Source organism: Saccostrea echinata, unplaced genomic scaffold, assembly GCF_033153115.1.
Source record: "Saccostrea echinata isolate AGI-Se365-2 ecotype Australia unplaced genomic scaffold, CSIRO_AGI_Sech_v1 ptg000054l, whole genome shotgun sequence".
NCBI lineage: Eukaryota > Metazoa > Mollusca > Bivalvia > Ostreida > Ostreidae > Saccostrea > Saccostrea echinata.
Window position 1 is genome coordinate 16,041,251 of NW_026889803.1, and position 27,826 is coordinate 16,069,076.

At 33.7% G+C, this 27,826-nt stretch overlaps 2 protein-coding genes across 2 annotated transcripts; one reads left to right on the forward strand and one right to left on the reverse strand.

Annotated features, from left to right (window-relative positions):
- On the reverse strand, positions 1-8,400 carry LOC133205662 (cytochrome c1, heme protein, mitochondrial-like). Its single transcript, XM_061341508.1, has 8 exons — positions 8,246-8,400; positions 5,510-5,557; positions 5,240-5,394; positions 4,531-4,657; positions 3,853-4,023; positions 3,360-3,507; positions 2,616-2,716; positions 1-352 (listed from the first exon to the last, which is right to left on the reverse strand). Exons 1-8 carry the CDS (start codon positions 8,315-8,317, stop codon positions 188-190), a joined length of 987 nt encoding a protein of 328 aa, XP_061197492.1. The 5' UTR covers positions 8,318-8,400; the 3' UTR covers positions 1-187.
- A 3,371-nt stretch (positions 8,401-11,771) lies between these two features.
- On the forward strand, positions 11,772-22,313 carry LOC133205551 (glycosylphosphatidylinositol anchor attachment 1 protein-like). The gene is made up of 13 exons (XM_061341391.1): positions 11,772-11,788; positions 15,293-15,473; positions 15,764-15,848; positions 16,113-16,218; positions 16,489-16,648; positions 17,638-17,739; positions 18,143-18,339; positions 18,522-18,721; positions 19,285-19,438; positions 19,636-19,824; positions 20,343-20,539; positions 20,647-20,823; positions 21,082-22,313. The coding sequence occupies exons 2-13, from the start codon at positions 15,302-15,304 to the stop codon at positions 21,347-21,349; spliced, it is 2,007 nt and encodes a 668-aa protein (XP_061197375.1). The 5' UTR covers positions 11,772-11,788; positions 15,293-15,301; the 3' UTR covers positions 21,350-22,313.
- Positions 22,314-27,826: the final 5,513 nt, after the last annotated feature.

Here is a 27,826-nt window from a genome sequence, read left to right on the forward strand (position 1 = left end):
AACATTTAAAAATTTATTTCTTCCTTTCAAACATACTTGGAAATAATTCAGTTGTAACAGAAATATCTTCACAGTACTAATATTTCCTATTCATAAAAAATTGTCCTTCAAGTCTTTTTTTGTTTTCTCTCAGCAATCCAGTGTCACTTTCAATTGGTCATTAATAAATATTCATAACTCCGCCTCTCTAGGACTTGGGACTGCCCTTTGGACCGCCAGGTTTGATGGCCCTGAGTACTGTCTTGCTTGGTTTACTGTAATTGGGGACGACGAGTTTATGTTTCAGTGATGACCAGATCCTTCTCTTGTAATAGTATGATCCTATTCCCAGAATTACCATTAATGTGTAGAACTGAAAATAAACAACTTAAAAATGTTAAATCATTTCCTTCAAGTGATTCTTTCTGATGATGATTATGTCAGTATAAGAAACAGAGATGGTGGCCATCTCAAAGGGCCCCGCTTTCAGCAATGAACATGGAAATGTACGGTAGCTGAAAAGGGTTTATTTTGAAGAGGAACATTTTATGTACTATTAAGGGATGTGTTGTTTGAGTCTAAAGGGCTTCTATGTTCTCCTCGTTATAATAAAAAATGGCATGAAAATCATGAGTGCTCAACACCTTCCATCAAAAAATGACACAAAAATCACGAATGCTGAATATCCTCTATGAAAATTGTTGCTCTATCAGAAATATGGAAAGAAAATAACAAATGATCCGTACCCTAAGTCAATTGGTAAGGTTTGAGGCTGACTGGACTTAAGGGAAAGAAATTATGCACCGAACAAAGGTTTTAAACAGAGAGGCTATTTCTGAAATTGACCCTTGACCTAAAAACTTCAGTCAAGGTCACTGCACATCCACTGCCAAGTGGCACTCTGTGAGTGAAGTATGAGCCACATTGGACCAAGGGAGAGAAGTTATGCTCTGGACAAGGACTTTTCATATGATCCTGCTATGACTTTGACCTTAGACCTAGAAATATGGTTCAAGGTCACTGCATACCCTTTACCCAAAAACACTCTGTGGGTGAAGTATGAGCCAGATTGGGCCAAGGAGAGAGAAAATATGCTCTAGACAAAAATTTAAACAGAAAGGCTTTTTTTGACCTTGACCTAAAAACTTTGTTCAAGGTCACTGCACATCCATTGACCAGTGGCACTATGTGAGTGAAGTATGAGCCACATCGGATCAAGAGGAGAGAAGATATGCTCCGGACAAGGATTTTTAATATAATTCTACTATGACCTTGAACTTAGACCTAGAAACATGGTTCAAGGTCACTGCACACCCTTTACCCAAAGACACTCTGTGGGTGAAGTATGAACCAGATTGGGCCAAGGAGAGAGAAGATATGCTACGGACAAGGATTTAAACAGAGAGGCTATTTTTGACCTTGACCCTTGACCTAAAAACTTTGTTCAAGGTCACTGCACATCCATTGACCAGTGGCACTATGTGAGTGAAGTATGAGCCAGATTGGGCCAAGGAGAGAGAAGATATGCTCCGGACAAGGATTTTTCATACAATTCTGCTATGACCTTGACCTTAGACCTAGAAACATGGTTCAAGGTCACTGCACACCCTTTACCCAAAGACACTCTGTGGGTGAAGTATGAGCCAGATTGGGCCAAGGAGAGAGAAAATATGCTCTAGACAAAAATTTAAACAGAAAGGCTTTTTTTGACCTTGACCTAAAAACTTTGTTCAAGGTCACTGCACATCCATTGACCAGTGGCACTATGTGAGTGAAGTATGAGCCACATCGGATCAAGAGGAGAGAAGATATGCTCCGGACAAGGATTTTTAATATAATTCTACTATGACCTTGAACTTAGACCTAGAAACATGGTTCAAGGTCACTGCACACCCTTTACCCAAAGACACTCTGTGGGTGAAGTATGAACCAGATTGGGCCAAGGAGAGAGAAGATATGCTACGGACAAGGATTTAAACAGAGAGGCTATTTTTGACCTTGACCCTTGACCTAAAAACTTTGTTCAAAGTCACTGCACATCCATTGACCAGTGGCACTATGTGAGTGAAGTATGAGCCAGATTGGGCCAAGGAGAGAGAAGATATGCTCCGGACAAGGATTTTTCATACAATTCTGCTATGACCTTGACCTTAGACCTAGAAACATGGTTCAAGGTCACTGCACACCCTTTACCCAAAGACACTCTGTGGGTGAAGTATGAGCCAGATTGGGCCAAGGAGAGAGAAGATATGCTCCGGACAAGAGATCTTGGACGGACGGACGGACGGACAGACTGATCACTATAGGGCACCCGCAGAGCGGGGCCCTAATTACAGTAAAACATGGTTACAGTGAATATGCTTAATGAAATTGAATGCATGCTTACAGTGATTTTCATTAAGATGTAAGATCATTTTGATACTTATTTACTTGAACTGAATGTGTATGTACATACTGGACAGAGGGAATTCTAGAAGTAAATGTGTATGTAAACACTTCCTTCACTACATAATAAGGAAACCCTTCTCTTTTTTTTTTAAGTTCATGACATATTTTGTGCAAGAATAATTAACCCTACAGCATATAAACATAACAATAATTCTTTCAAGTAAAGTTTCCTTTGAATTTCCACACACCTTAAGTTCCAGATTCTTCCTAGCATCCCAGAATGGCTCTCCAGCCCATGTGAGGAAAGTGACTACATCCTTAGCCAGCTGGCTCTGTGTGGCAGGGGTACCTGAAAAATAATGTCCAGGGATGATTTTTTTGTGTATTTCTTTCTAAGCAAGACAACTAAGAAGATGGAAAACAGGTTTTATAAATATCAAAATGCAAAATTCTTAAAGGGAGATATTTGCCAGATCTATTATTTTCACTATGAAAATAACACTTATTTTTTTATGATGAAAAAAAAAACATGTCTGCGAGAATATCAATTTTATTCAATTAATTTTGTTCAATGGATAAATTAAAGTATTTAACTGCTAAAAATGTAATAAATGAAACATGAATTTATGATATAAAAGGACTTTCCCCAAATTAATACAGGATTTTTTTAATATCTAAATTCATTTACAAAGGAGAACAAAATTCATTCAATGAAAAAGATTGTCAATGATTATTTCAAGAAGATTATCAAATTATTTGTTTAATAGCACTTTATTGCTGCACATTTTAAAATTTAGGGAAAGCATACACTAAATGCACTTATACAAAAAAATTATTTAAAATATGGAGGAAATAATGTCATGTATGCCTTGGCCAATTATGTTTTTCTAGCTTTTAAAAATAAAGCTCAATAGCAATGCACAGGCTTGAACTTGTCACAATGATCTACTGGTATAAAACAGAGTCATGAGCTCAGAAACTTATTGCCTTACCATCATCATATTCAATTATTTCATTATAGAGAGCTTGTGCCATAGCGATTAATCCTCCTGGGAAATATGGATTGTAGTGGACTCCTTCAGGAACATTAACTCCTGCTGGAGGATCACAATATCCGGTCAGTAGTGAGAAAATGTAGTCCTACAATATCAATATATAATCAAATTAAGAAAGATGTACACCAAGGTATAGTATTATCATATTGTATCAAGAATGTTGATTTTTTTTAATCTTAAAAAAATTTTTCATATTTTTTTTTTTATATTTACTTTATATAAATTTCTTATCTTAAAAAAGCAATTAATCTAACACATTTTATAGATATTCCACTTGGTTACAATTTTCCAATTGACCAGATAATTTTCAATGTCAATTGCATTATACATAATTCAGAATATGACATACATATCATTTAATCTATTTAAAGACTTAAAACGTTGTGTTGGAAACTGTTACAATAACACCAGCTTGACCAGCACTCCTTACCTCTCCCCCTTCTCGTCCCAAGATCACATAGGACAGATCTGGTGGGGCTACCCCATTGTTCGCATTTTCAGCCTGAAGCTGGTTGTCATATGGACTTGGGATTGAATCATATAATTTCCCTGGACGTTTAATTGGCATGCAGTTCTCATCGTACCCATCAATGACTTGGAACTGTAAATATTAAATGAATGGAGAATTATTTATTCTTAAATAAATATAATACCAGATGTGAATGTATATTAGCTACAAATAATTCAGAAAATTAAAAGAAATTGTTAACAGTGGGGTTCTATTATTAAAAGAGCTTATATTAATAATCTTTTGACCCTGACCTTTTAACTGCATAGTAATTTTTAGATTTCTATGTAATTAAGTTTTGTGACATTCAAAGTATAAACAAGAAAAAATATCTAATTTTGACCTTGACCTTTGACCGATCTCATAAGCTATAAATACTATATCTCCTTCTAACAATTAAATATTTACCTATATTAGTTAAAAAGAAGTATTAAAGCTGAAATTTTCAACATAAAAATGTATGATGGTTACATTTAAACACCTTTCCAGCACTGTGGCCAAAATGTGAACAAAACTGATAAATGAAGGCAGCATTCAAATCTCTCTTCTTTATATAATTGTATTACCAATGTCTTAATCTAACTTTTCAGTTTTTCTTACATCAGCAGCCTCTGCCTTGGCCTCCTCTTCACTAAAGATGACTCCCACCATCTCACGGAATCGGACCTGTTCTACACTGTGGCATGCTGAGCATACCTGTTTGTACACCTGGTAGCCCCTCCTTACACTGAAATATTCAGAGGGCCAATATAAGAAGCATGTATTTCTATGCCATTTCTTTATTGTTTTAATTAAATATCCTATTACACACAGTTGTCCGATGGACAGTATTACCATTACATCCATCAAAAGAAGATGTAAGTGGAATCATATCTTTAACAATGGCAAATTCTAGTTTGATCTTTGATCATTGACCTTGGCATTATAAAGTCATGAGGGTAGGCATGCAAGGCTATTAAAAAAGCTGAACATAGTTTTACAATTCCTGCAGGAAATTAAAACCAAGAATGACACACCTAGACTTAATAAAGGGGAAACCTTTCAGAACTTTTCAACTCATTGAAAACAGCAAAATTCAAAAGAACTAATTGATATCAATTAACTGAGTCTTAAAGGATGCCATATTACACATTATTAAATCAGCACATTTTGTGATTGGTCCTTTGTTCTCATTAGATATTCATAAGAACAAGTAAATTTTGCCTAACACAGCCACAAGCTCAAGCAGAAAATCTCGCCTGAACATAGAGTCTATGAAGTCTTTGAAGGGAGCAAAAAAAGTTGGAGGGTGTGTGTATGTGTGTCGTACCTCCTCTTGTCAAGCTCTGTAAAAAATCCTGAATGATACCAGGGATATTTAGGAGGGTGCAGGTGAAGTTCTGTTCCGGCATGGACTGCTCCTTTGATGCTCACATACAAACCAACAGCTCCAATTGCTGCTGTGGTGCCAGCTATTAAACCAACCTAAACACAATGAAAGATTTATTTCTCTTTTCAACAACAATCATTTTATAAAGAAAGGAAGTCTCTGTCACAATGACTCATTTGAAAGGCTGATAAATTTTCATTTTCAACTTACAATCTTAGCTCCCTTTGGTGTGGGATTATTAAAACTGCCAAAATTAGCCTGAAATTACAAAGTTAATAATGATTCAATGAACAGAAAACCTATAGAATAAATGAACTGTTAATATGATCATAATCATAACTTCACATGCAACATGATTTTAGTTGTTTTCTTAGAGACTTACAGACTATGATATTAAAATTTTGTAGCTGCACTGCCCCTCTGCAAGGCAATATAGCTTGGCAAAGTTTTAATAAGTAGCAGAGATGACTTACTTATCAAAGCATTGCTTAACTTCATATTTCACAAAACTTTATCAATTTGCTCTGCAGGTTCCAGGGCCAGAAAACATAGATGAGCTCACTTTTTTGGTCTATCTCTCATTTTTACAAAAAAATAGCAGAAAAGAGGGATCAGAAAGTGAGCTCATCTAAGTTTTATGGCACCAAAGCAAGAATCACAATTACTATTAATTTGAGAAAGTTTCAGTGTTATGAAAAATTATCTATCATGCCATAAAAATTTGTTTTCATAAATATGTTAACCATGCTAATACTTTAGGAGTGAAACGGTTCACTCCAGTATCAATTCATCACAGTAGTTTTTGTTGGTTTGATATAAGGTACAAAATAAGAGTGCAACGATAAACCGTTTGACAGTATATCACAGTATATTTTTCCACGGTTCAATTCACGATACGCTAAACTGATATCGCGGTTCAGTTCAATTGGCCAAGAATTATCTGAATCGTCCGTTTTGTTTCCTTGTTTACAATTTCAAAAGGCTCTCGCGCAAAACATGAGGTCGAGGATAACGCATTAGTGGCAGTTAAACTCATCTCCAGCATCTTGCAGACCTCAGATTTAACACTGTGAAGGACTTTTATCTCATTCTTAATGTGATTAAAAGTTATAATATAGATGTTAAGACAAGTGATAAACCCTTTAGATCTAAACGTATTCTATGGTAATGATATCTCATCACACGTGAATTTCAATGAAAATTCGCTGTCTTGTTCACTAAAACGTGTTAACACGAGAAATACGACAAATGATTTTCTATGTATATAAAAGGAATAAAAGAATGAATGTCTTCCTTTCTCATTCCAATTTAAAAGGAAGTTTATGAGGAAAGGTCCCCATAGTTCCCTGCAAATGTTCGTCATTGGTTTAGAATATTGTCACAACTCAAACATTTATATAACCCTGTCAAGTTCTTAACCCAGTCATGTATCGTGATACGTATCGTATCATGAACTGAATACCGTGATTCGTATCGTGAGGTTGGTGTATCATTGCACCCCTAGTACAAAATTTTCATTTTTGGATCAGTTCACTTTATGGTTGGGATTGTTATTCAATCAGGATTAGCATTCATCAAAACACATAAAACAACATGATTAAATTTTAAAAATGTGATTCTTGAAGACAAACTGTATGTAAAATAATCATTAACAGTTAATTCATTCTAGGCAATGTCTTTTAGTTAATTAACACATAAATTTAAGTTATTGCTTTCAGATAAACATGACATAAAACAACTTTAAATTTGTTTCTTTCAATCAAAATGTATCGTATAGAAAATGAACATATAGTGACAAAATTATACGATAACATATTGCATCCTCGCAAGCCAGAGGTCCTGAGTCAACACTGACCCCTGGCATATTTCATTCAATATTCATGGGCTTGCTTCTCTCATTGAGAAGCACCAATCAAATTAAAGCTTTCATAAATAGTTAGATAAGGATTCAGTTGACACCTCAAATGCACATGTTACTAGTTGTATATCATAGTGTTGTTTATCATTAATGTGATTGGTTGAGAGATAAGAAAAACAATCAAGATTTTTAATTTTTCCGAAAGACGTCGCTACAGTCAGCCCACAAATATTGAATGAAATATGCCAGGGGTCCAACGGCAACGTGTTGACTCCTGACCCCTGGCTTGCGAGGATGATCGTATTGTGAAGGAGGCATATCACTTCACCCCTTTAATATTTCAGTGTAAACATAAAAACACTCCCCTCATCACAACTTCCTTGATACAAAAACACTACAACTGAATAAAAACTCGTGTCATTAATCCAAAGACTTTCCAGTAGCAGGGCTCTCGATTATCTATAATTGGGGCCGTTTATGGGCCCCATTCCCAATTCAAAAAAGGTACATTTTTCCCAATTCAATGTATTAATTTTCCCAATAGTCATTTCTCTCAAAAATTAAAGAAAATATAGCTGGATATGTAATATAACTAAATTTGTTATTCATATTCCTCTGTATTGCAAAAGAAAAATTTAGTGGATAACAAAGACCAGAAATCCAGTAAGTCATGATTATAAAATATAATGGTTATCCCATAATTTCCCAAAAGGTTGCTATCTTCCCAATTTTGACGGCCCTGGCTCCATTCCCAAAAGTGGTGAGAGAGCCCTGAGTAGGATGAGAGATCTATTTCGAATTTCCTCTAGAGGATTTTTCCCCATGTACATTTACTTATCATTTGGAGTGAGAAAGATTTTTAAAATCTTGAATATATCATTTTTTAAGCATAGTTATTTTTATAAATACGTTTTGCAAAAACATAATAAATACATGTTATGTAATTTAACGGTTAAGAAAAATAAGAGGAGTTTGTCCTTGAAAATTTGCACTGCCAATACAATAAATAGCAATATCTGAGGTAAATAATCGATCAAAATACACATATTAACAATCAATGTGATGCCTGCCTCTCATAAATATATTACCTGAGTAGAATTTTGCACAGTTTTAGCCTTTAAAAAGGCTTGACGTGCCACCCGGTTCGCCACTGTTGCCATTTCTGTGGCACCTGTTACCCGAAGGGCACTTTCCACTGATGGTTACACAATTATGTTATACAACTCATATTTACTGCATTTCAAATCATGCCGTAGTTTTATCTATGTTATCTGTTAACAAAATTAGATAGATTTAATTTTTAAATTTTTAAATTAATGGTTCATTTGAATCGTATATTTAGGTATTTGGTTAAAAAACTCTTAATCTCGTCTGCGTTTGAAATAAAGGTTCACCTAAAATCAGACAAACTGGGAAAATTTCAACGCAGATGGTTTATCATGGGTTCAGTGAATCACGATGGTAACAACAACATCATCAAAAGAGCAGAAAAACAAATTTAAAAAAAAAAACAACTTTGAAACTATTGTCTTATGATTTGCAAAACTGATTAAAAAAAATCATATATAATTTTTCAGATATTTGTAAATGTTATTTAAATGGTAACTTTCAGAGAATACTCACAAAGTTAATATATCAGATTTAATTCAAAGGGATTGGTGAACATTTATGTTCCATAAATGCCCTATTTTAGCTAAGGTCCTCAATATATACAGGCGCTGATCCAGGAATTTTTTTCCCGGGGGGGGGGGGGGTTCCACCATAGTCGACAAAAAAAATTCCAAACCCAAAAATTTCTTGACCAAAAAAAAAAAAAAAAAGAAAAGAAATAATAATAATAATAAAAACAAACTAAAAATCCATTTCCAAAACGTGAAAAAATCACCAAATCACCTCAGTAATTTGTGGTGGTGATGGTGGGGTCCACGTTTTCGGGGGGGAGGGGGGTGGGGGTCCATCGACTCAAGCCACGGTCCGGAGTCCGCATATAGCTCTCACCTACCAGAATGGGAGAGGATCGTACATTTTGGCAGTGCTTTGCGACGATGGGGGTGGGGGGTCCAAAGTCATTTTTTATAAGCTTCAGTATATACTTTTAGTAACTTTGCAAATTCCAGGGGGGCGGGGGAGGTCCGGATCCCCCTCAACCCCCCCCCCCCCCCGATCCGCGTATTCATGATATATAAGTCGATCGATCTCCGACTCAAATATTTCAATAGACCTAACATGCCCAAATCAGTCAATGCACAACAGCACACCTTTTTAGTGTTATGACGATTTCTTAGACACATTCATCTTTAGTGCCTCATATAAACACACCTCAAAGGAGGTTAACACATCCAGACTATGGGGATGATGCTAATTGTTAATCAAATCAAGACAGTGAAATAAAATTCTGTCCAAATTAAGTCCCTCTAATACAGGTGCTTTCAACTTCTTATACTGTATACTACATGACAAGAAAACTCGCTCGGTAAAGCTTTGGCTTGAACTCAATAAAAGTGCAAAATTTAACGCTGATCACTGAAATACCCCTGAGAGTGATTCGAGACAACTGATGGCAACAGCTTTGAGAGATGGATCAAAAGTTTTCATTGTCAGGTTTTTTCTTCTTAAAATGCATATATTTGGAATATAATTTATGCTAGTTGATAGTTGTATTCAATTCAACCCACGCAAAAATTTAATGCCTTTTATTTGAAACAGTCCTGAACCCAACTTTCTTTAAGTTTCCCCTCATATTTCCAAACAGTCTCGCCACTGTAGCCTTTTCTGTTTCATAGGCTCTAAACTGATTATCTTAATTCATTTGAAATATGAAATAATAAGAAGTTTATAACAAAATCGGCATATTTATTTTACACCAATCAAATTACACAAGCTATTTTCTACTCGGCAATTCTTTGTTTATTGAGGACATACGCAAGGTAGTTTTTGAACTTTACTGTCTTTTTCCTGGAATTGAAGAGTTCCAATACTAGAAAGACCTGTGTGCTACTCTTTTATTGTCTATATATGGTGCTGGACACTTCTAAAACAAAATTGGATGAAAAAATCTAGAATATATATTAAGTAATTTTTGTATATTTTTTGGTCTTTGAATTATACAAGAATTTTCATCAACTGATATCTATTTAAAACCCCTGGTAATGCATGCTGATTTTTTGTCTACGAATATCTGATGGTACTATATTTCAAATTAGGAATATCTTGAAAAAAATTATCAGTAGGTAAGGTACGTTGAGTATGCCCTTAAAGTCACATGTGGCATATTTTTTATAAGTTCAGACTAAGTAAAATTAAAAAGATCTTTTTATTTGTTTTATTACTTTCCTGTAAATTACACAATTTAAACCAATCAAGTTTCAAAGATATTAGAAAATTTAAAACATAACAGATTTATTTACCGACTCTTCGTTTTTAATTTGAACGTAAATATAACATATATCATGTTTATCTACACTCAATTTCGTATTTTTATTTTTATTTTTTTTTTTTTAGCTCAGATACGCCATATATAGCTTTAAAAGAGAATTTTTGTTGTTTTTTTTAATATTAATTTTCTTACATATGTTCTTGTGCAAACAGCCAAGTTATTTTTTTAAAGTAGGTCAGACTTCAAGGTCATGAAGTAAAAAATCATAGTACATTTGGAAAGAGCTTGCTACAGGTAATACACATAAAAAAATATCAAAGCCCTATCTTTTCAAGTACAAAAGCTACGCCCAAGGTTAAAACATTTAAAAGGTATGTCAAAAGTCAAAGTAAAAAACAACTATTAATACGTGAAGTTCTGGTCACACAATAAATATGGAAGCCCTATCTTCTCTCATTCAAAATTTACATTATTGTATTACAAGTTAATAAGTTAAACTTTTTGAAAAAAAAAAAGTCATACTTCAAGATTAAGGTCATGAGGTCAAAAATCACAGTATACTAGTATTCAATAAGGTTTTCTCCTAGGTAATGCACATGTGAAATAAGAAAGCCTTATCTTCTCTCATTCAAAAGTTATATTACTGAAGTTAAATTTTTTTGAATGTAGGTCAAACTTCAAGGTCAAGAGGTAAAAAAAAATACAATATATTTTTAAAAAATTTTTATAGGTAATGCACATGTGAAATATAAAAACATTATCTTCTCTTATTCAAAATTTATTACCAAAATTAATGCCACGATATTCTTATTTAAGTTAGACCCCCCCCCCCCAAAAAAAAAAACTCTGACGAGAAGAAAGAAAATTAATGGAATAGAATAAATAATAAATTTGTGTAAATTAACAATACATGGGAGATTCTTTTATCGAGCATATATACGTATTAAAAGCATGGTTTTCTAATTCAGCTTACAAATTCCCCCCCCCCCCCACAGGCTTTAAAGGCTTTCACATATAATGTGTAATGGAGTAAAATTGAAAGTGAATATTTTGAAAGAATTTTTATTTTAATAAATTGTTTTAACAGTTGAATTATAGGAAATGCACACATGCACATGTTTTTTATTTTCCCCCACCATTTCGTTATTTAGACTAGCCATTCTCCACATTCAAGCGCCTGTTTGACATTGATCATATTACACTGCACTATCGATCAAGAAAAACTGTAAAACAGTTTTCACAGAAAGCCTGAAAGGTAAGCTGCTTGTCTGGATTTGGATATTAACAAAAGTATTGTATTTACACAGATTGAGAATCTTTGTACTACGATTTTCTGGTGTGTACCTACAAACTTTTAATGGGGACCGGGGAAAAGCTCCATTGGTGCTTCCACCGTAGCAATCGCAACTTCTCGGCCTTTCCGACAAGCGGAAAAACAACCTCGAATGTATTACGTACATGTAGATGCCATGACAACCCCCCCCCTTTATACAATCTTTGAAATAAATGTGCAATTTAGACCTCTTATCTGTGGAGTATGGAGTTCTTTATTGAATGTAAAAATAATATGTTGATGGTGCGACCGTTAGGGCAAGCACAGATATATACTTATTCAGTTATAATTTAGATCGGGCTCTTAAAACCGCACGTGACATTTGGTACGCCTACACTCTGACGTCACATGATTGAATGTAAGTTGCATTACAGGGCTCGACATTAACTTTTTTCCCTACTTGTCCATTCGGACAAGTGACCAAGACATTTACTTGTCCGAACTTCAACTTCACTTGTCCGAAAATTTTTCAATAAAGATCTCATACTGTCAACTTGAAAAGTGAAAACTAAAATAAAGTCCATTACACATGACATGTGCTTGATTTATTTGTGATGTTATTGATAAATACAACAAACACATAAAACGAAATTTTATCTGACAACAAGAAGTGAACCTTTCAACATCAAACAGAATCCAAACTTTGTTAAGTTCGTAAGTTCCATGCCTTTTCAGTAGTATGCAATTAGTGAACTTTGATCCCGATCGAATGTGAATCGAAGTCCGGTTTTTATGTACAGCTTCCGTCTTGAAACTACCGATTAACTTTCAACAGTCGTTCTTTTTATTATTTAGAGACTCCTTTACATTAAAATGCACTTGTCCAATTGGACAAGTGCCCAGCAATATTCACTTGTCCGTAATTTTTTTTCACTGGTACCGGACATGCGGACAAGCGTTAATGTCGAGCCTTGCATTACTAAATCAAAGTCTGAACAGTGCTTACTTTACCAAAGAACGTTTTATTTACTATTTATCTGCAATATATCCATTAAATCAAGTTTATTTTTTATTGAAGTGTTTGGTTATTCTCGCGAGGACGTAGCTTAAACAAGCAATGCATTGTGGGTCCAGAAGTTACTGCGGAAAAAAAATTTGTTTGGATCAATGTGCAAGTCCGAATTTTCTCTTCGCCCAGGCGTTGTCGTTAGAGCTCGCAGTGCGAGCGGCGCTTTGCACCCCTCGCTGTGCTCGCTATTACATAAAATATACTATAGAAGGAACTTTTAACTCCGTCTATCCAATACTTTAAGAAAAAGGAAGCGACTCCATGTTGTATAAATTTTTAACATCTGGTGATATTGATACATTCGCGGTTTTTCCGACCTCTGAAGGAAAGGCCAGAGATGATGCGATTGTCCACCGTACCTGGTATCAGGTCTGTAGGCCCTATCTACTTGTTCGCATGAGTCCGTTAATGCAGGGTCCGTTTGCCTTCATTCTCGTTCACCCTGTACCCATTCGCCATATATCCTGATCGCCCTATTGTAAATATTTTATGCCAACATTATCGTTGAATTATAAGTCATTTCTTTTTTTATTTTGTTAATTAAAAGATATTATAATTATAAATATATTTTATTTCCATCATTGACTTTATTTCTGATTTTAATGTTTATCAAAGACTTTCTCGGTTTAATTGCTGGTAATTAAGTACTTACTATTAGATAGGGAACACTTTCAAATTGTTTTTTTTTTTCTTTAAAGGTTCGTATAACGTGTGTTTTGTAAATAATTATGGAAATTGAGAGTGGTGTTGTTCATTAATATAGGCCATTTTCATTGGGGATGAGCAGCCTCTGAGTCTGAGCAAAGAGTTTATTTATTGAAGAATAACGTTATATAAATAACATTTCTTATAATGAGTACCACATCGATTACTTAACAGTTTTTTTTTTATTTCTTCATCTAAACTGAATGTTCAAGTGTAATAATTTATAATTGAAATAAGAATTCATGAAATTCAATAAATCAAAGGAAATTACGAAAAATTAACCAACTTACATACTATTGGCTAACAAACTTTGGGCCAGCAAGTTTAAGAGCAATTGGGCGAATGAGAATTAGGGTGAACGGCGCCAATGGCGAACAAACGTACATTCACTGTACATGGGCTTGCTCCCAGAGTGTAAAAAAAAATCATATACCATCTATTTAAAAAACACAAGGGATGATGCCATTTTGGACCCTATCTTTGTTTCAACCTCTGTTCACACTGCAATTCCATATATTCTATCGCCTCACCTCCTCAGATCTTTTAATCTGAAGTTCAAAATCGAAAACTTAGTGCGTAAATAGTTAACTATGGTCATAATAATGACAATCCTGGTTGTAAAAATTGATCGAGGTTGAAGTTACTATGGAGGCAGAACTTTCGATTTTAGTTGCATGGATCTAGTGAAATTTGGGATTTTAGTGTTGGGTAGGAAAGATGTAACAAAAGAACTCAAAGGTAACACAAATGATTAAAGGATAAAGGCAAATAAACATTTGACGTCTTTTTTGTGCTATTTTTCTATTATATAGCATTTACCAATACTTCAGACAGGATGATACAATACTTAGTATCGCAATTACCTTGTGGTTATGTACCTTACTTCCACTCTTTTGCGATAAAATCAAGAAAGCTCTAAATCTGGTGTCATTTTCGAGGCAATACATATTGTTTACGCTAGTGACAATGAGTGATTTGATTAATGAGTATATCAGAAATACAAGGCATTGCCAATAGTTGCACTTCAGAAAGTAAGTCATTCTTATTCAGTTTATTAGACTTCCAAAAGTAACATTTATCAAGAAGAAATGGTTGATTTTTTTTTTAATTAAAGAAAGACAGATTTGCAGAAAATATCTACAAAATGTAAGTTATATAACTCAAGAGAACCAGCATCTCCTACATTTAACTAGCATCTCCTACATTTTATCAGCGTTGTGCACTAATAATCTACAGTGATCGATCTGTTAGTGTATTCAACAGCACAATGCCCCAAGTTAATTGACGTTTCCCACTTCCACTGGGAAAGTGTTCCATTAAGTAATCACGGTATCAAGTATTGAGTTTCATAATTTGCAATATGTGTTAGAAACTTATAAAACACTTACAGACTCAGCAAATATAGACTCTCTTTTTAATTTATTGTATTTTTCAAACTGTCAAATAGTTCTTTTTAAAATATTTTTGGACAAGTAAATGTTACGTCCGCTCTTGAGAATTTTCACTCATATGGAGACGCCACCATTTGCCGGTGGAGGGCTGCAAATTCTTGATCTATGCTCGGCACACAGGGAAGGGGGGTAATCAGCCCATTCATTGATCATTAAGAGTGAGGACTTAAACGGGACAATAAAATAAGCAAACATATTGGTCATTTACATAAATTACATGCGTATACTGTTACATGTACATGTACCACTTTTTTTCCTCAGAGGGACATCATGGGTCTGCTGACTGACCCTAAACGTCAGAAGAAGATTGTGGATGTTATCTCCAAGTACAACAACATACTGTGTGTTCTCTGCTATGTTGCTGGGGTTGCTGGTTTTCTGGCATTGGCTTACCAGCCATTCAATGGAGCCACATACTTCTCTGAAAATGCTCTTTTGCCTGGTAAGTCATAGAAGTACTGTTGAATATATAAAGATACAATTTACATAATGTTGTTTTATATATAGGCTACATATATTTTAACCAGATGATGCAACAATTTGTTTTCATCTGATTTGATCAAATAACTGTAAATTTATTGCATTGTATACTTATGTTAACATGTTTTTTAAACTTCATATGAATTATTAACACTTCAAAGCCAATATTATGAAAATCACAATTAAAGTTCTTAAAGGCGTGTTTACTACTGAATTCAGAATGCAAAAAATGTTTATTACTGTATGATTTAGGATTGGTTACAAATGAGTTCTATGCAGAGATGAACTTGAATGCTATAGCAGCCGAGCTTAAAGAAGAGTTTAACAAGGACAAGAGGTAATTATTTAACAAATAGTAGTACTCATCACACCATCTTGAAGAATTTGATTTAATTTTTCTTTAACATTACTAAGGATTCAAAACATGTGCAGGTACTATGTGTGGATAATGAGTGTCCCTAAGCATTTTATTAGTGTACCAATGTGAGTTAAAGAACCCTTAATCAAGATTCATTCTTGCAGTTATCATGATAAATTCTTCTTTTATGTTTTGAAATTTAAAAAACAAACAAACAAAAAAAACCCCTTTGATTCATTATAGGAAAGTTCCCAGAGAATGGATTTACAATCACTTCAGAGAAATAGGATTAGATACTTATATACAGAATTATTCTATAAAATATCCATTGGACATTGCAAAAGGACAGGTAAATATCAGTCTCTGTTTTAAACATTTTATAGCTATACACTCTATAGAAATTTTTCTGAATGGACAAGAAGAATTATTTCTTTCAAATTTGCCAGACACGTATCATCTTTGCTAGCTAAATGTCTCTGGTTCACTTTTCTCGTAAAGAAGTAATGAGGCTTATCAGAAATGTTTGAATTGCAAGTTGCATATGAATTTACAATACAGAAAGGAAGTTAAAGATGTCTGCATACTGCATTGCACTTCAATTTGTATCCTTTGACTTCAGAACATTCCAGGACAGAATGTTTATGGAATCTTGCGAGCTAAGCGAGCGGCCAGCACAGAAGCCCTTGTCATGTCTACTCCCATACGTCCCAAAGATTCAGACCTATCCTCCACTACGGGAGGGATTGTTTTGATGATGGCCATGGCTCAGTACTTCAGAAGTAAGTGTTTTATTTACCAGGTAAAATCAGGTGATTGATATGGTGAAAATGGTGGGTGGATGGGCAGGCGGACCAACGGGTGGGAGGCTGCCAACAGGGTACATCATTTGTCCTGAAAACTCCTCCTACAGTTTTCAAGATAAAAAGTTTGTATTTTGCAGATCAGTTTTATCTATGGCAGAGATGTTCATGATACTTTGATTTTTATTTTTGATTATTAATGAGAAAAATTCCAACAGGGTACATCATTTGTCCAGATAACTCATTCAGTTTTCAAGATAAGAGTTTTTATTTTGCAGATCAATTATACATATATGTAAAAGGTGATTTATTTTGCAGATCAATTGTGCATATATCAGATATCTGCATGGTACTTGGATTTCATTTTTGATCATTTATGTGTGAAATACCAGTTGTTAGATATTCCTAGGGTATACTAATATTGTTGGGATGTCACCTCCTACAGTTTTCCAATTTATTTTTCTTCTATGATTATACAACCTTGACAAGGATCAGGATCTTCAATTCTGTTGTCTTTCATTCAAAAATAGGCCATGTACTTGTAACTTCAACCGAAGGTCAAACATTGCTGTCAATGAAAAAATGTGTACATATCAAATATTCAGTCTCGACAGATGGGTTAGATGTACTGTTCACATAAAAGAAAATGCATTTTGCTGTCACATTGACAGCTTTACCCTTGTTAGTTAATATGACCAAAAAGGCAGTGAAATTTAGATTTGAGTTGTATACTTCTTATGGAGAGATGATCATGATTTATACTCATATTGTTTACTACAGTGTATATGCACATGCCTTTTAACCTAAGTTAATACATGTACTTTGCTGCTAAGTCATAGTAGATTGTAATTTTAGATATCAAAATAGGCTCTTTCTTATATCAATAGAGTGTAAAAATGTGTCAAATTGATATCATAATTTCCAGACATTGTTCATTAAAAAGTGAAATATGAACCTGTCTATTTTAGGACAAACATACTGGTCCAAGGACATCATATTCCTGGTATCTGACCATGAGCAGATAGGATTACAAGCTTGGCTGGATGGCTATCATGACATTAAAGCTGAATGTATGTATTAAATAACTTAATTTTAACATCAGTTATATGTCAGTACATTGCTAAATCAAGACAAATCTATTTCATTTTGAAAATTATCTCTAGGACTTACGTATTCCCTAAAGTTACTTGTGAATACAATCACCACAAATAAGTACCAAAGTAAAATTAAAAATCAAAGGTTAAAATTAGGGTTTTGAAGAATTAGAATCTATAGAAACACAAATTAAATTAATGAAACAAAATCTTTCTGTATAAATTCAGAAAGAATTAGTCTCATTCCGGTCATATTTGCTAGCCAAGAGTGCAATATGACTAGTCTTATTCTGGTTTTTAATGACTAGCCTTATTCTGATGTCTTACAACTAGCCTTATTCTGGTTTCTTATGACTAGCCTTATTCTGGTGTCTTATAGATATAGTGCCAAGTGATGTTATGGGAAGGAGTGGAGCTATCCAAGCAGCCCTTAATCTGGAAATTCCGGATGGAAATATCCGTTATTTTGATGTTAAGATTGAGGGCATGAATGGTCAGCTACCAAATCTTGACCTATTTAATCTTGTCGTAAGAATCTGCAACCAGGAAGGAGTGGATGTTACATTCCACAGAAATGTGAGTTCCTGTAGGGTATTAGCAAAACAACAAATATTTCCAAGAAAAGCTTTGAGAAAATGAAAAGTTATTTGGGATGGAAAAAAGAGAGAAAATATTTGTTTTAGAACCAAACTCTGAATTTCATATGTATTAAGTCATAAAAACAAATAACACATTAGATGAATGTTCTTTGTTGGTAGAATGACCCCATGGACCCCCAGACTCTGGAGGGCTACATGCAGAGTGTGAAGACCATGCTAGAGATGATGTGGTCCCAGGCAGCTGGCACCCCCTCAGGCAATCATGGACTCTTCCATAAATACCACATAGAGGCTGTGACCTTGCAAGGAATCAGGAGGAAGAACAGTAACTTCGCTTATCCCTTAGAGAGAACAGGAAGGTTTGTAATGAAATTTTCTTACAAAAAAATTATCATTCTCTGTTCTCTGTTAACTGTTTACATGTAGTTATCTACCCTTACTATATTGATATGAATTATGAATACTGATGTCATCCAATTATTTGCAGCATTATCTGTTTTAGTCAACATTAAACTAAAGTCACTTAGATTTTCTGATTGCCTGTCTTTGGTGGAGTCATTTGAAAGGAAATCACAAAAATTGAATACTAATTACACTATACCATTGGAGGAACAAACTACCATATAAAATGTAAAAAAAAATTACACAAACAATACATGTACACTGTACATCATAACTAGCAATGCTTGGTATTATTTTTTGAGGGGTTATAAATGGTTCTATAGCATGGATTAACATCTAGTTTCTTGACACATTCCTTATTGACAGATTTCAAATTCCTCTTTTGGACAAATGCTCTTCAGAACTGTGTAAAATATCTGTAGATTTTGATTCTTGCCGTAATTTCTAAATATATGCTCGTATTTACAATTCTAGTCATAAAACACTTTCCTGTTATAATTAAATGTTTTGTTTCTTTCAGAATTCTGGAGGGAATATTTAGAAGTTTAAACAATCTTCTAGAAAGATTTCACCAATCTTTCTTTTTCTACATTCTTCCTGGTACCAGAAACTATGTCTCTATTGGAATGTACATGCCACCATTTGGTTTGATATGTGCAGCAGGTCTCATCAAAATATCCTTAATAATTGCTTTCATTTTTGTGGTACATACGCAGTTCATACATGTGCAACGTAACCTTTTGCCTAATTCAGCTTTTAGATTTATGTTTGAAAATGTTACTGCAACATAATATACATTTTTGAACAATACTAAGATGAATCTTAACATTTTGATTCAAGAGAAATAGTTTGAATTCCTTAACGTATTTACGCTGTTGCTATTTGGGTGACACTAAAGAAGGACAAGGAATCTGATGATGAAGAAAAGAAGACTGAGGAAGAGAAGAAGAAGGAGGAAGAAGAAGAAGAAGAAGGTGACAGGGAGGATAGAGAGGCTAAGGCACTGGAGAAGGAGGTGGAGGAGCTGAGGAAAACAGTGATGGATGAGGCTGTAGAGGAGGTATACAGTCACATGATTTACACAAAATTAGAGTTATGTCCCTTGTCTGTTATGCTTTCTTGGTGATTCCCATACCTTTCTTAAGGTCAGCTGAGTCATGTATTGACCTATTGCTGTCTGCTTTTATTTGTCATTACCAGGTCTTCATTGTCAATATGTTTTCCTATTTTTAATCCCTTCTCAAGCAACAATGTGCAAATTTTCAACAAAATTTGCTAAAAGTTTTTATGTTAATGTACATTATAAGTATCTAACTACAGTGGATAAGGAAGTTACCGCCATTTAAAACAAAATTTAATACAGTATAACTGCACACTATAAGTGGATTACCTAGACATTAATTGTGCTAAAACCTGTTTTCATGACCAATTATTAAACATAGTTGTTTGTTTAAATGAAGTAAATTCATTCATCAAAAAAGATATTAGAACTGGATTCTATTCATGTGTGTTAAAATGTAGATGTAATACAATAGAACTTTAACAGTACAAAAAGAATATTTTAAATTTTCATTTAAGGAAGCAGCCTCTGAGGGTTTGATCTCTATCATGCCTGTCATATTGATCAGTGTGATGATGGGGATGTTCTCCTACACTGGACCTGACCTTATAACCATGTCAGCCCCGCCCTTCAGAATCAAAATGGAGGACAACATCAGCTTTGGACTTATGGCTCTGTACACAGCTTCTCTGATGGTTCCTAGACTTATCAGCAGGTTTGTGTACCTAGATGTGTAATTTAAATTGTAAACTTAAAAAATCTCTTTATTGTTGTATGATGTAAATGTGAATAGTTTCATTTAAGAGTTGTTTTTTTTTACAGGAAGCAGCCAGGAGCTAGTAAGAAGCTGATTTTTGATTGGAGGTTACTGAAGTGTGTCACTCTGCTGTTCCAGTCACTGGTTCTGTTCTCTATTTCTTTGATGAACATTTCCCTGGCCTTCTTTCTAGCTGTTGTCCTTGTTCCCATCACAGTTATAGCACAGCCAACCAAAAGCAGGTACATCTACATAATGGATAGAATTGGTGCTTTTTGTCTAAATCTCATTAATTGAAGAAGTTGCTGTAGAAAATCCAAAGGATTTAAATTTGATTTATAAATACATTTACGGTACTTATTTTTCAGTGTAGTCTTAATTGAACAAGGTTTCATAGAAAGAAATACTTTAACAAATTATATTCAAAACATTCTCTGATTATTTCAGATATTTTAAGGATGTGAAGATTTCTACATGTTCTTCTTTTTATGTATTTATAGGCTACTGCTTTGGCTGCAGAAAGCGCTACTCTTCATAGTGTCCCCAGCTGTGTTACTATTTATAGCCTCGGTGATTACAAGTTATGGAGAGAAACACAAAGACTTCATAGACTTACTGGGCAATTCCTGGAGCTTCATGAAGACCAACATATTTCTCACAATCATCGACAAATATTTCTTTGGTAGCTGGATGTTTGGTTTGTTTTCCTTCCTTATGTTACCTAATTGGTTGATGTTCTGGTGTATAGTGCATTGTAGTCTGGACTAAAACAAAAAAGTTGATCTCCATGTGCTATTTTTGAATTTGCGTGTTTGTACATTCCCACCTATCATGCATGAAGAAAATGAAGTTATGTGTAGTAAGTTTTGTCCAAGACAGCTGTTTATGGACATTTTTGAATGTTTGATGCATTAAATTATTTTTTTTAGTAAGAGAGTGCATTGAATATTTTTCCTATTACAAAATGGAATTTAAAATGAAAATGTAGAGAAGAGTGTGATTTTTTTATAGGTATTGAAATATTTGTGACAAAAAATATTTTTATGATTTTCTATTATTACAAAATTGTTCATAAGATTGCAAGCAATACCTAGTATGTGGATTAGTAATGTCTGTTTGACCATCCATCTGTACCATCAACTTTGTGAAACTGATACAATTACCATGTTTTTTTTTCAATTCATAGTAGAATCTTTAAACTTCACTTGTAGGTAAATCAGTGATGTTATAAATAATACTTTTGATGTTGACCTTGGTCTTGGCCTTGACATTTCTGAATTAATTACTTTATTTTTTATTGTGGATGAGTCATCATTTTATCATTTCTTATTGAATCATAAATACTTTGCAATGTACTCATATCTTCTGTAAAGATTTTTTTTTTACATATTCAGAACAAAAAATATCAACAGATTATCATACATACACAACATTCTTTGTGAATAGTTAGCAACAATGAACATTTTATACAAAATGAGTTTCAGTTAAACTTTGAATCTTGCTTTCTATATACAAGTACATTGAGTTTGACTTCTGTACTTCATTTTGAATGACTGTAGTTTTTGGTACATATTTTGTGAGTGATATTTGATATGTTGTTCATGAAACAGATGTGTTTGAGAGGAATTTTTATTTACTAGGAACAAAATTTTTTGTATTGTGCAATATAAAAATCTCTTAAAAGCTGACTGAAGAACTAAAATGAAATACACAGTATATTATTAAAAATTCATCATTTGTTGTTGTTTTTATTCTATATCTAAACAAAGTTAGTGCCGAGTAAAGGTCAAAATTTGAAGCCCTTCACCGTATATTGTGACATCTCTATATGAGTGAAAAATTCTCGAATGGGACCTAAAACAACATACAATCAATCTAACTTAAAAAAATATATATTACGTGGCACTAATACGCTTCCGTACGCGAAGATTCTTCTGCACATGAATGAAATTTAAAGCTGTTGGATTTATTGTCCTACCCTGCTCTTGCAGTAACTCTTTTTTAAAGTATAATGAGAGTGATTCGGGCTGAAAGGGGAGGGGGGTGGGGTGCACTTTTTTTCCTAGCAGTCTTTTATGATAACACCCCCTCCATCCACCCCCACCCCCCTTTTCAGGCGTGTTCATTAATAGAGAAACTGTTAGAAAAAAGTTCATAGGTTCATATTTTGGTATACAGTGTTTAGTAGGCATTTTCAAAAAAAAAAAATGTTAAGATTAAAATAAATTTTTTTACAACTCCTTTAATAATTTCCTTAATTGTTTGAGAAAGATGTTATTTTTTCTAAAGGATTTTTCACAACATACATGTATTCTTATGTGATAGAAAGAGAATATACACTGTAATAGAATAGCATTTATTACCAAATCAGGGCCCCAAATGAACATAAACACAAATAAATAATAAATAAATAATAACAAATATAATACAGACAATACACAATTTTTAGAGTAATTCTTCGAGTTAGTACATTGGTGGATTTTTTTAAAGTTTCATATGTAGACATGTATTATTATTATAATGCAAGATATACATCTGTATACTGTATATAATACCTGTATAGTTTTTTTGTTTTGTTTTGTTTTGGTTTTTTTTTTTTTGGGGGGGGGGGGTTGTATGATTTGATCAATCAGTTTGCTCGCATGATAATTTGCGTATAAACGCCGAACGCATTTATGCGTAATTAATCACGCGAGCAAACTGATTGATCATCATCATAACCCCCCCCCCCCCCAAAAAAAAAAAACTCTCTCTCACCCACACACACGCAAAAAAAGGGTCAAACCCATTTTCCAAACGTGAAAAACACCTATTTCGTGATGGTTATGGTGGGGTTCACGTTTTCTAAGGGAGTCCAAAGTCATTTTTTATTTGTTTCAGTATATACTTTTTATAACTCTGCAAAATCCAGGGGGATCCTGACCCTCCGACCTCCCCCCCCCCTCTAGATCCGCGCATGGGTTGTACCCTCCCGTCAGTGGCTGTCAAAAAATCTTCAATGAAATTACACTTCATTTTTCAATAAAATTCTGTTAAGAAAATTCCCATATCTATGAAAGAAAAAAAAATTGTTTGATCCACCTATTTATTGTAATGTTCATGCGTTATCTTAAATTTCTTTCCCGAGGGAAAAAAATCTTTTTAATAAGCGATTGCCTTTGATTAATAAAAAGGTAAAATGTGCATTGGTAAAAAGATTAAAAATTCAATAACTCATTCTCGTGTGTTTTCATTCAGGCATTTTCTTTGTAAAGTAGTTTCCTGATATTCAAAATTCAAACATATCAAGTAGCAATTATTTTGGAACTTTTAGCATCAGAATTATGCATTCGAACCAGTTTTAACATAATTTTATGCATACAACTTACCCCATATATATACTTTTATATGATATGTTCAAATTATTGTGAAATTTTAACAGGGAGAAAATTTGATACTAAGCATGTTTGCCTTTAAGGAAGCTCTAAAGACTGCCTACTTAAATGACTCGATTTAAAATTGATTTAAGTATTCTGAACATTTTATTAAACCAAGATTAAGTTATTGAAAACATCATAAATATTTGCATGTATTTTCTCATGTATTGAAAAAATAATGATTTTTGTCAACTAATATGTCATTGTCTTTGAACATTTTTCCCGGAAAAATAAGGCAGGTACCCTATGTTGAAAACGTAACTAGAATAATAAAGTATGTACATCTTTATGTGATATAAATTTCTGACAGTCCAAAAAATATTTTTTGTTAGTGTTTAGAGCTTCCTTAAGTATGTAATTCGGAGGGGGTTTGGTGGTGGGGGAAATTTCACATATTTATGTAAAAGTAAGAGATAACTTCTTTAAAATGTTTACATCAACGAAATTATTGATACGCAGGTAGCAAAAAGAGATACGAGGCATCATATTAAATGGAGTGCAATAAATGTTTGTTTTTACGTAATTTTTTCGCGGACGCGTGGTATGGAAAACATTATACATGTGTCATTAAAAGTAATAAATATATTATAATGTACAATATTTCATTAAAAAGTTGTTAATCATGTATTCATTGTAACAGTAAGTGAAGCTTGCGTAGCACGCCCTCTGGTGAGAGACTGGTATTAATGTATCACACCGGTAATTGACCAATGAAAATGAACTCATTGATTGTAGTTCCATATATATAAAAAAATTCTATTGAAAATTTTTTTAAAAATTTCTTCTAGTCTGTTTTTACAATTTTGGCACCTGTGCCTAGTACATTTTATGTACTTTGTAAATACATAAAGGTTTTTGACAGGAACTATTTTTCTCATGGCATTGGAGGCTACTTCCTAGTTCATTTTTCTTTAACGAAGAAAACTGAAATCTAAGGATCAACCCTCTCAAATCTGCTGCCGTTAATTGTCTCGCCAGCGTTAGGGCAATATGGATGATTTGCATCAATTTCACCTTTAATGTTGTTGTTAAGATGCTGTCCAATGTTCAAAAAATTTCACCTCTCAATCAATCCCATGTATGGAAAATAAATTTTAAAAATTAATTCAGAACAAAAGTGGACTTAGAGAGACGATTCCTTTTTGACCTTGTAGCGGCAATGCGCTACAAAGTATCTTACATTCATGCAAAAGTGTAATGACAGTTACCGTTGAAAAATCATTTATCTACATAAGTCTAAAGCGTCGGTAATTATAAGAGCTTTCATGTTTTCTATTGATAGCGGTGAACGGTTACTGGTCACGTGATGACTAGCGCTCAGTTGACAAAACAGTTACTTTTCAAAGACTGCAACAATGACCTTGTATTTAGTTCTTCACAGCAGAAAGAAATCGGGAATTTGTTGTGTGTGTATATAGTTTGGAACTGCACTGAGCACGTGCAATTACTCTCTCACACCTTTGCAATTGCTATATCTTCCTACAAAAATTGCATTCTCAAACACTGTAAAGACAAAGTTTTATTTTAAACACCATTTTCATGCAACTAACTCCGTCCCAATTCTGATTTACACAGATAACTCATTTGTATAAATAAAAGAAAGTATCTTAAGATTAAAATATCCCAGGTTTTGGAAAAAATGAATCAATTTATGAAACTTGAAATAAGTACGAGTAGGATGTCGATGGTGCACATTTTGGGTACACAGGCCGCATTTGCAGCGCTTTGCATGCATGTGCACTTGCCGATACATGTGCGTGAATGTGCCTTCTTTATTAGGAAGCAGCAGAGAATTTTTGTTGATAACCTTTTAGAGATTATCCCACCACCACCCTCCAGAAATCTCGCAGTTATACTAATCTTTCTAATGCTTAACTGTTATTTTGTAAAATTTGCATAAGGTAACTCTGGCTGTTTTCAAATGATCTCCCTTTGAACGACGTAAGAACAACGATCAATGAAGCTAATATTATTGCGCAAGCTCAGTGATGAAATGACGAGACTTTATCTTGCTAAAGAAATACTGTTAAAAGATGCGAAAACTACGTTATATTAAACCCTTCAGAAGAGGTAGAGATGAATTAAGTACTTTAATTTTTACTAAAAAAAAAAAAACCCAACCAACCAAACAAACAAACAGATGAATCCTTAGATATTTATTTTTCATGCATGTCAGTTTTTACCTATACATTTTGTAGTAAATTGTCAGTAAAGGAAAAACATTTAAAAAAGAAAAACAATCTTAACGATACATTTAAACAACGTTAAAAAAATTGTACAATTTAGGTGTTACTAAAATTTATCTATTCAATCTGATATGTTAAAATTTTACATAAGTTAAACATACGGAGATATTTAAGAGTCGTGAGTATTAGAAATCTGGTGATGTTTTAAAGCCTGATTTCAATTGATAAAATTTTTTACCCCCTTATTAAAGGAACTTTTCTTTTCAATCAAACAAGTTTTAATGGCCAATTTGTCATTTATATTGAATTAAATGGATGTAAAATAGGCGGGAATCGAGAGTTAGCGTGCATAAATCTTTCAATAATGACGAAAATTGGCGGATTTAGGAAAGGAGTAAATCGAAGAAAGAAGTATTTCTTCTTCAAAACAAAACATTTAATTCCCACAATTCCTTGCAGGCAAATAATTCGATAGTTTTTTGTTTTTGTTTTGTTTTTTTTGGACGCGAGAGGGGGGGGGGGGATAGTGGGGATTGTGGGGTTCACATACGATAAATAATAAACTTATAGCAGGGTCTCGGGTAACATTTGTTGTCATATAAATTTATACTAGAAATATTACTTAATTTTATAATAATTTAACATTTGCTTAGGGTAAATCTTTTAGTGTTTCTTTTCACCCTATGAAAGGAACCCGTATTTGTGAATTTTTATATGTGTCTTATTTAAATCGTTTTGATGGCTATTGTTAGAGTAAAAGCATTGATGGTGGTGGCGGGGGTGTCCCCAATAAATTACCAGCATATACAATACAGTAGTGCTCACTCAATAACGACGCCTAGTGACCTTTTTTTTCTTATTAATTGCCAAGGGATTTCTGTTGGGTTGCCCCCCCCCCCCCATTCCCCGCACGGAAATTGCTTCCTTGCCTAAGATCAGTTGTTTTTACATAGAGTAAAATTAATATTTGTATTAGGATTTTTCATTAGACTAAGTATTTCTGGTATATGCATATACCAACAAATGTATTCTAGGATCCTACTACAAGCCCCCCCCCCCCATTTTTTGACGTTATATATGTCTTTAATCTCTCCCCGTCAGAAAAAGCTATTGAATTATTTGCCTGCAAGGAAATGTGGGAATTAGATGTTTTGTATTTAAGAAGAAACACCCCTCCCCCCTATTTATTCCTTCTTAGCTCGCCTTTCTGAATTCGCCAATATTTGTTATTATATATTCAAGCATTCGTATTAAAGATAATAAAACAGGTAATATCATCTATGAGCAGTGGCAGTTGGCAGAAAGCAGTGACCAGTTGACAGTAATTAAGTAGCTGGCAGTAAGCAGTTGGCTGTCGTATACGGAATTCCATACACACAAACAAAAGAAAAAACATACTTTTTTCTTATATTTACATTTTTACCTGATCCTTGATTCAACAAAAAATATTTCTATCCAATAATAAGAAATCTCAGCATCCCCCGCCCACCAGACAGCGAGAAAGCATGCAATTCTGTGACGTGCTGAGCAAATCGCAGCTATATATTTGCAATATTTTTTTTTGCAATATATTTCTTTTTTTCTTGGCAATATTTTATTTATTATTCCAAATCGGGGTCCTTTTGAGCATATTACATACATGA

Coding starts and splice junctions, on each gene's coding strand:
- LOC133205662 (XM_061341508.1), bottom strand. CDS start 8,317: ATGGCAACAGTGGCGAACCGGGTGGCACGTCAAGCCTTTTTAAAGGCT. Junction 5,395..5,509: donor CACCAAAGGGAGCTAAGATT/GTAAGTTGAAAA, acceptor CATTGTGTTTAG/GTTGGTTTAATAGCTGGCAC. Junction 3,508..3,852: donor TGGGACGAGAAGGGGGAGAG/GTAAGGAGTGCT, acceptor TTGATATTGTAG/GACTACATTTTCTCACTACT.
- LOC133205551 (XM_061341391.1), top strand. CDS start 15,302: ATGGGTCTGCTGACTGACCCTAAACGTCAGAAGAAGATTGTGGATGTT. Junction 15,849..16,112: donor GAGTTTAACAAGGACAAGAG/GTAATTATTTAA, acceptor GATTCATTATAG/GAAAGTTCCCAGAGAATGGA. Junction 19,825..20,342: donor TGGATGAGGCTGTAGAGGAG/GTATACAGTCAC, acceptor TTTTCATTTAAG/GAAGCAGCCTCTGAGGGTTT.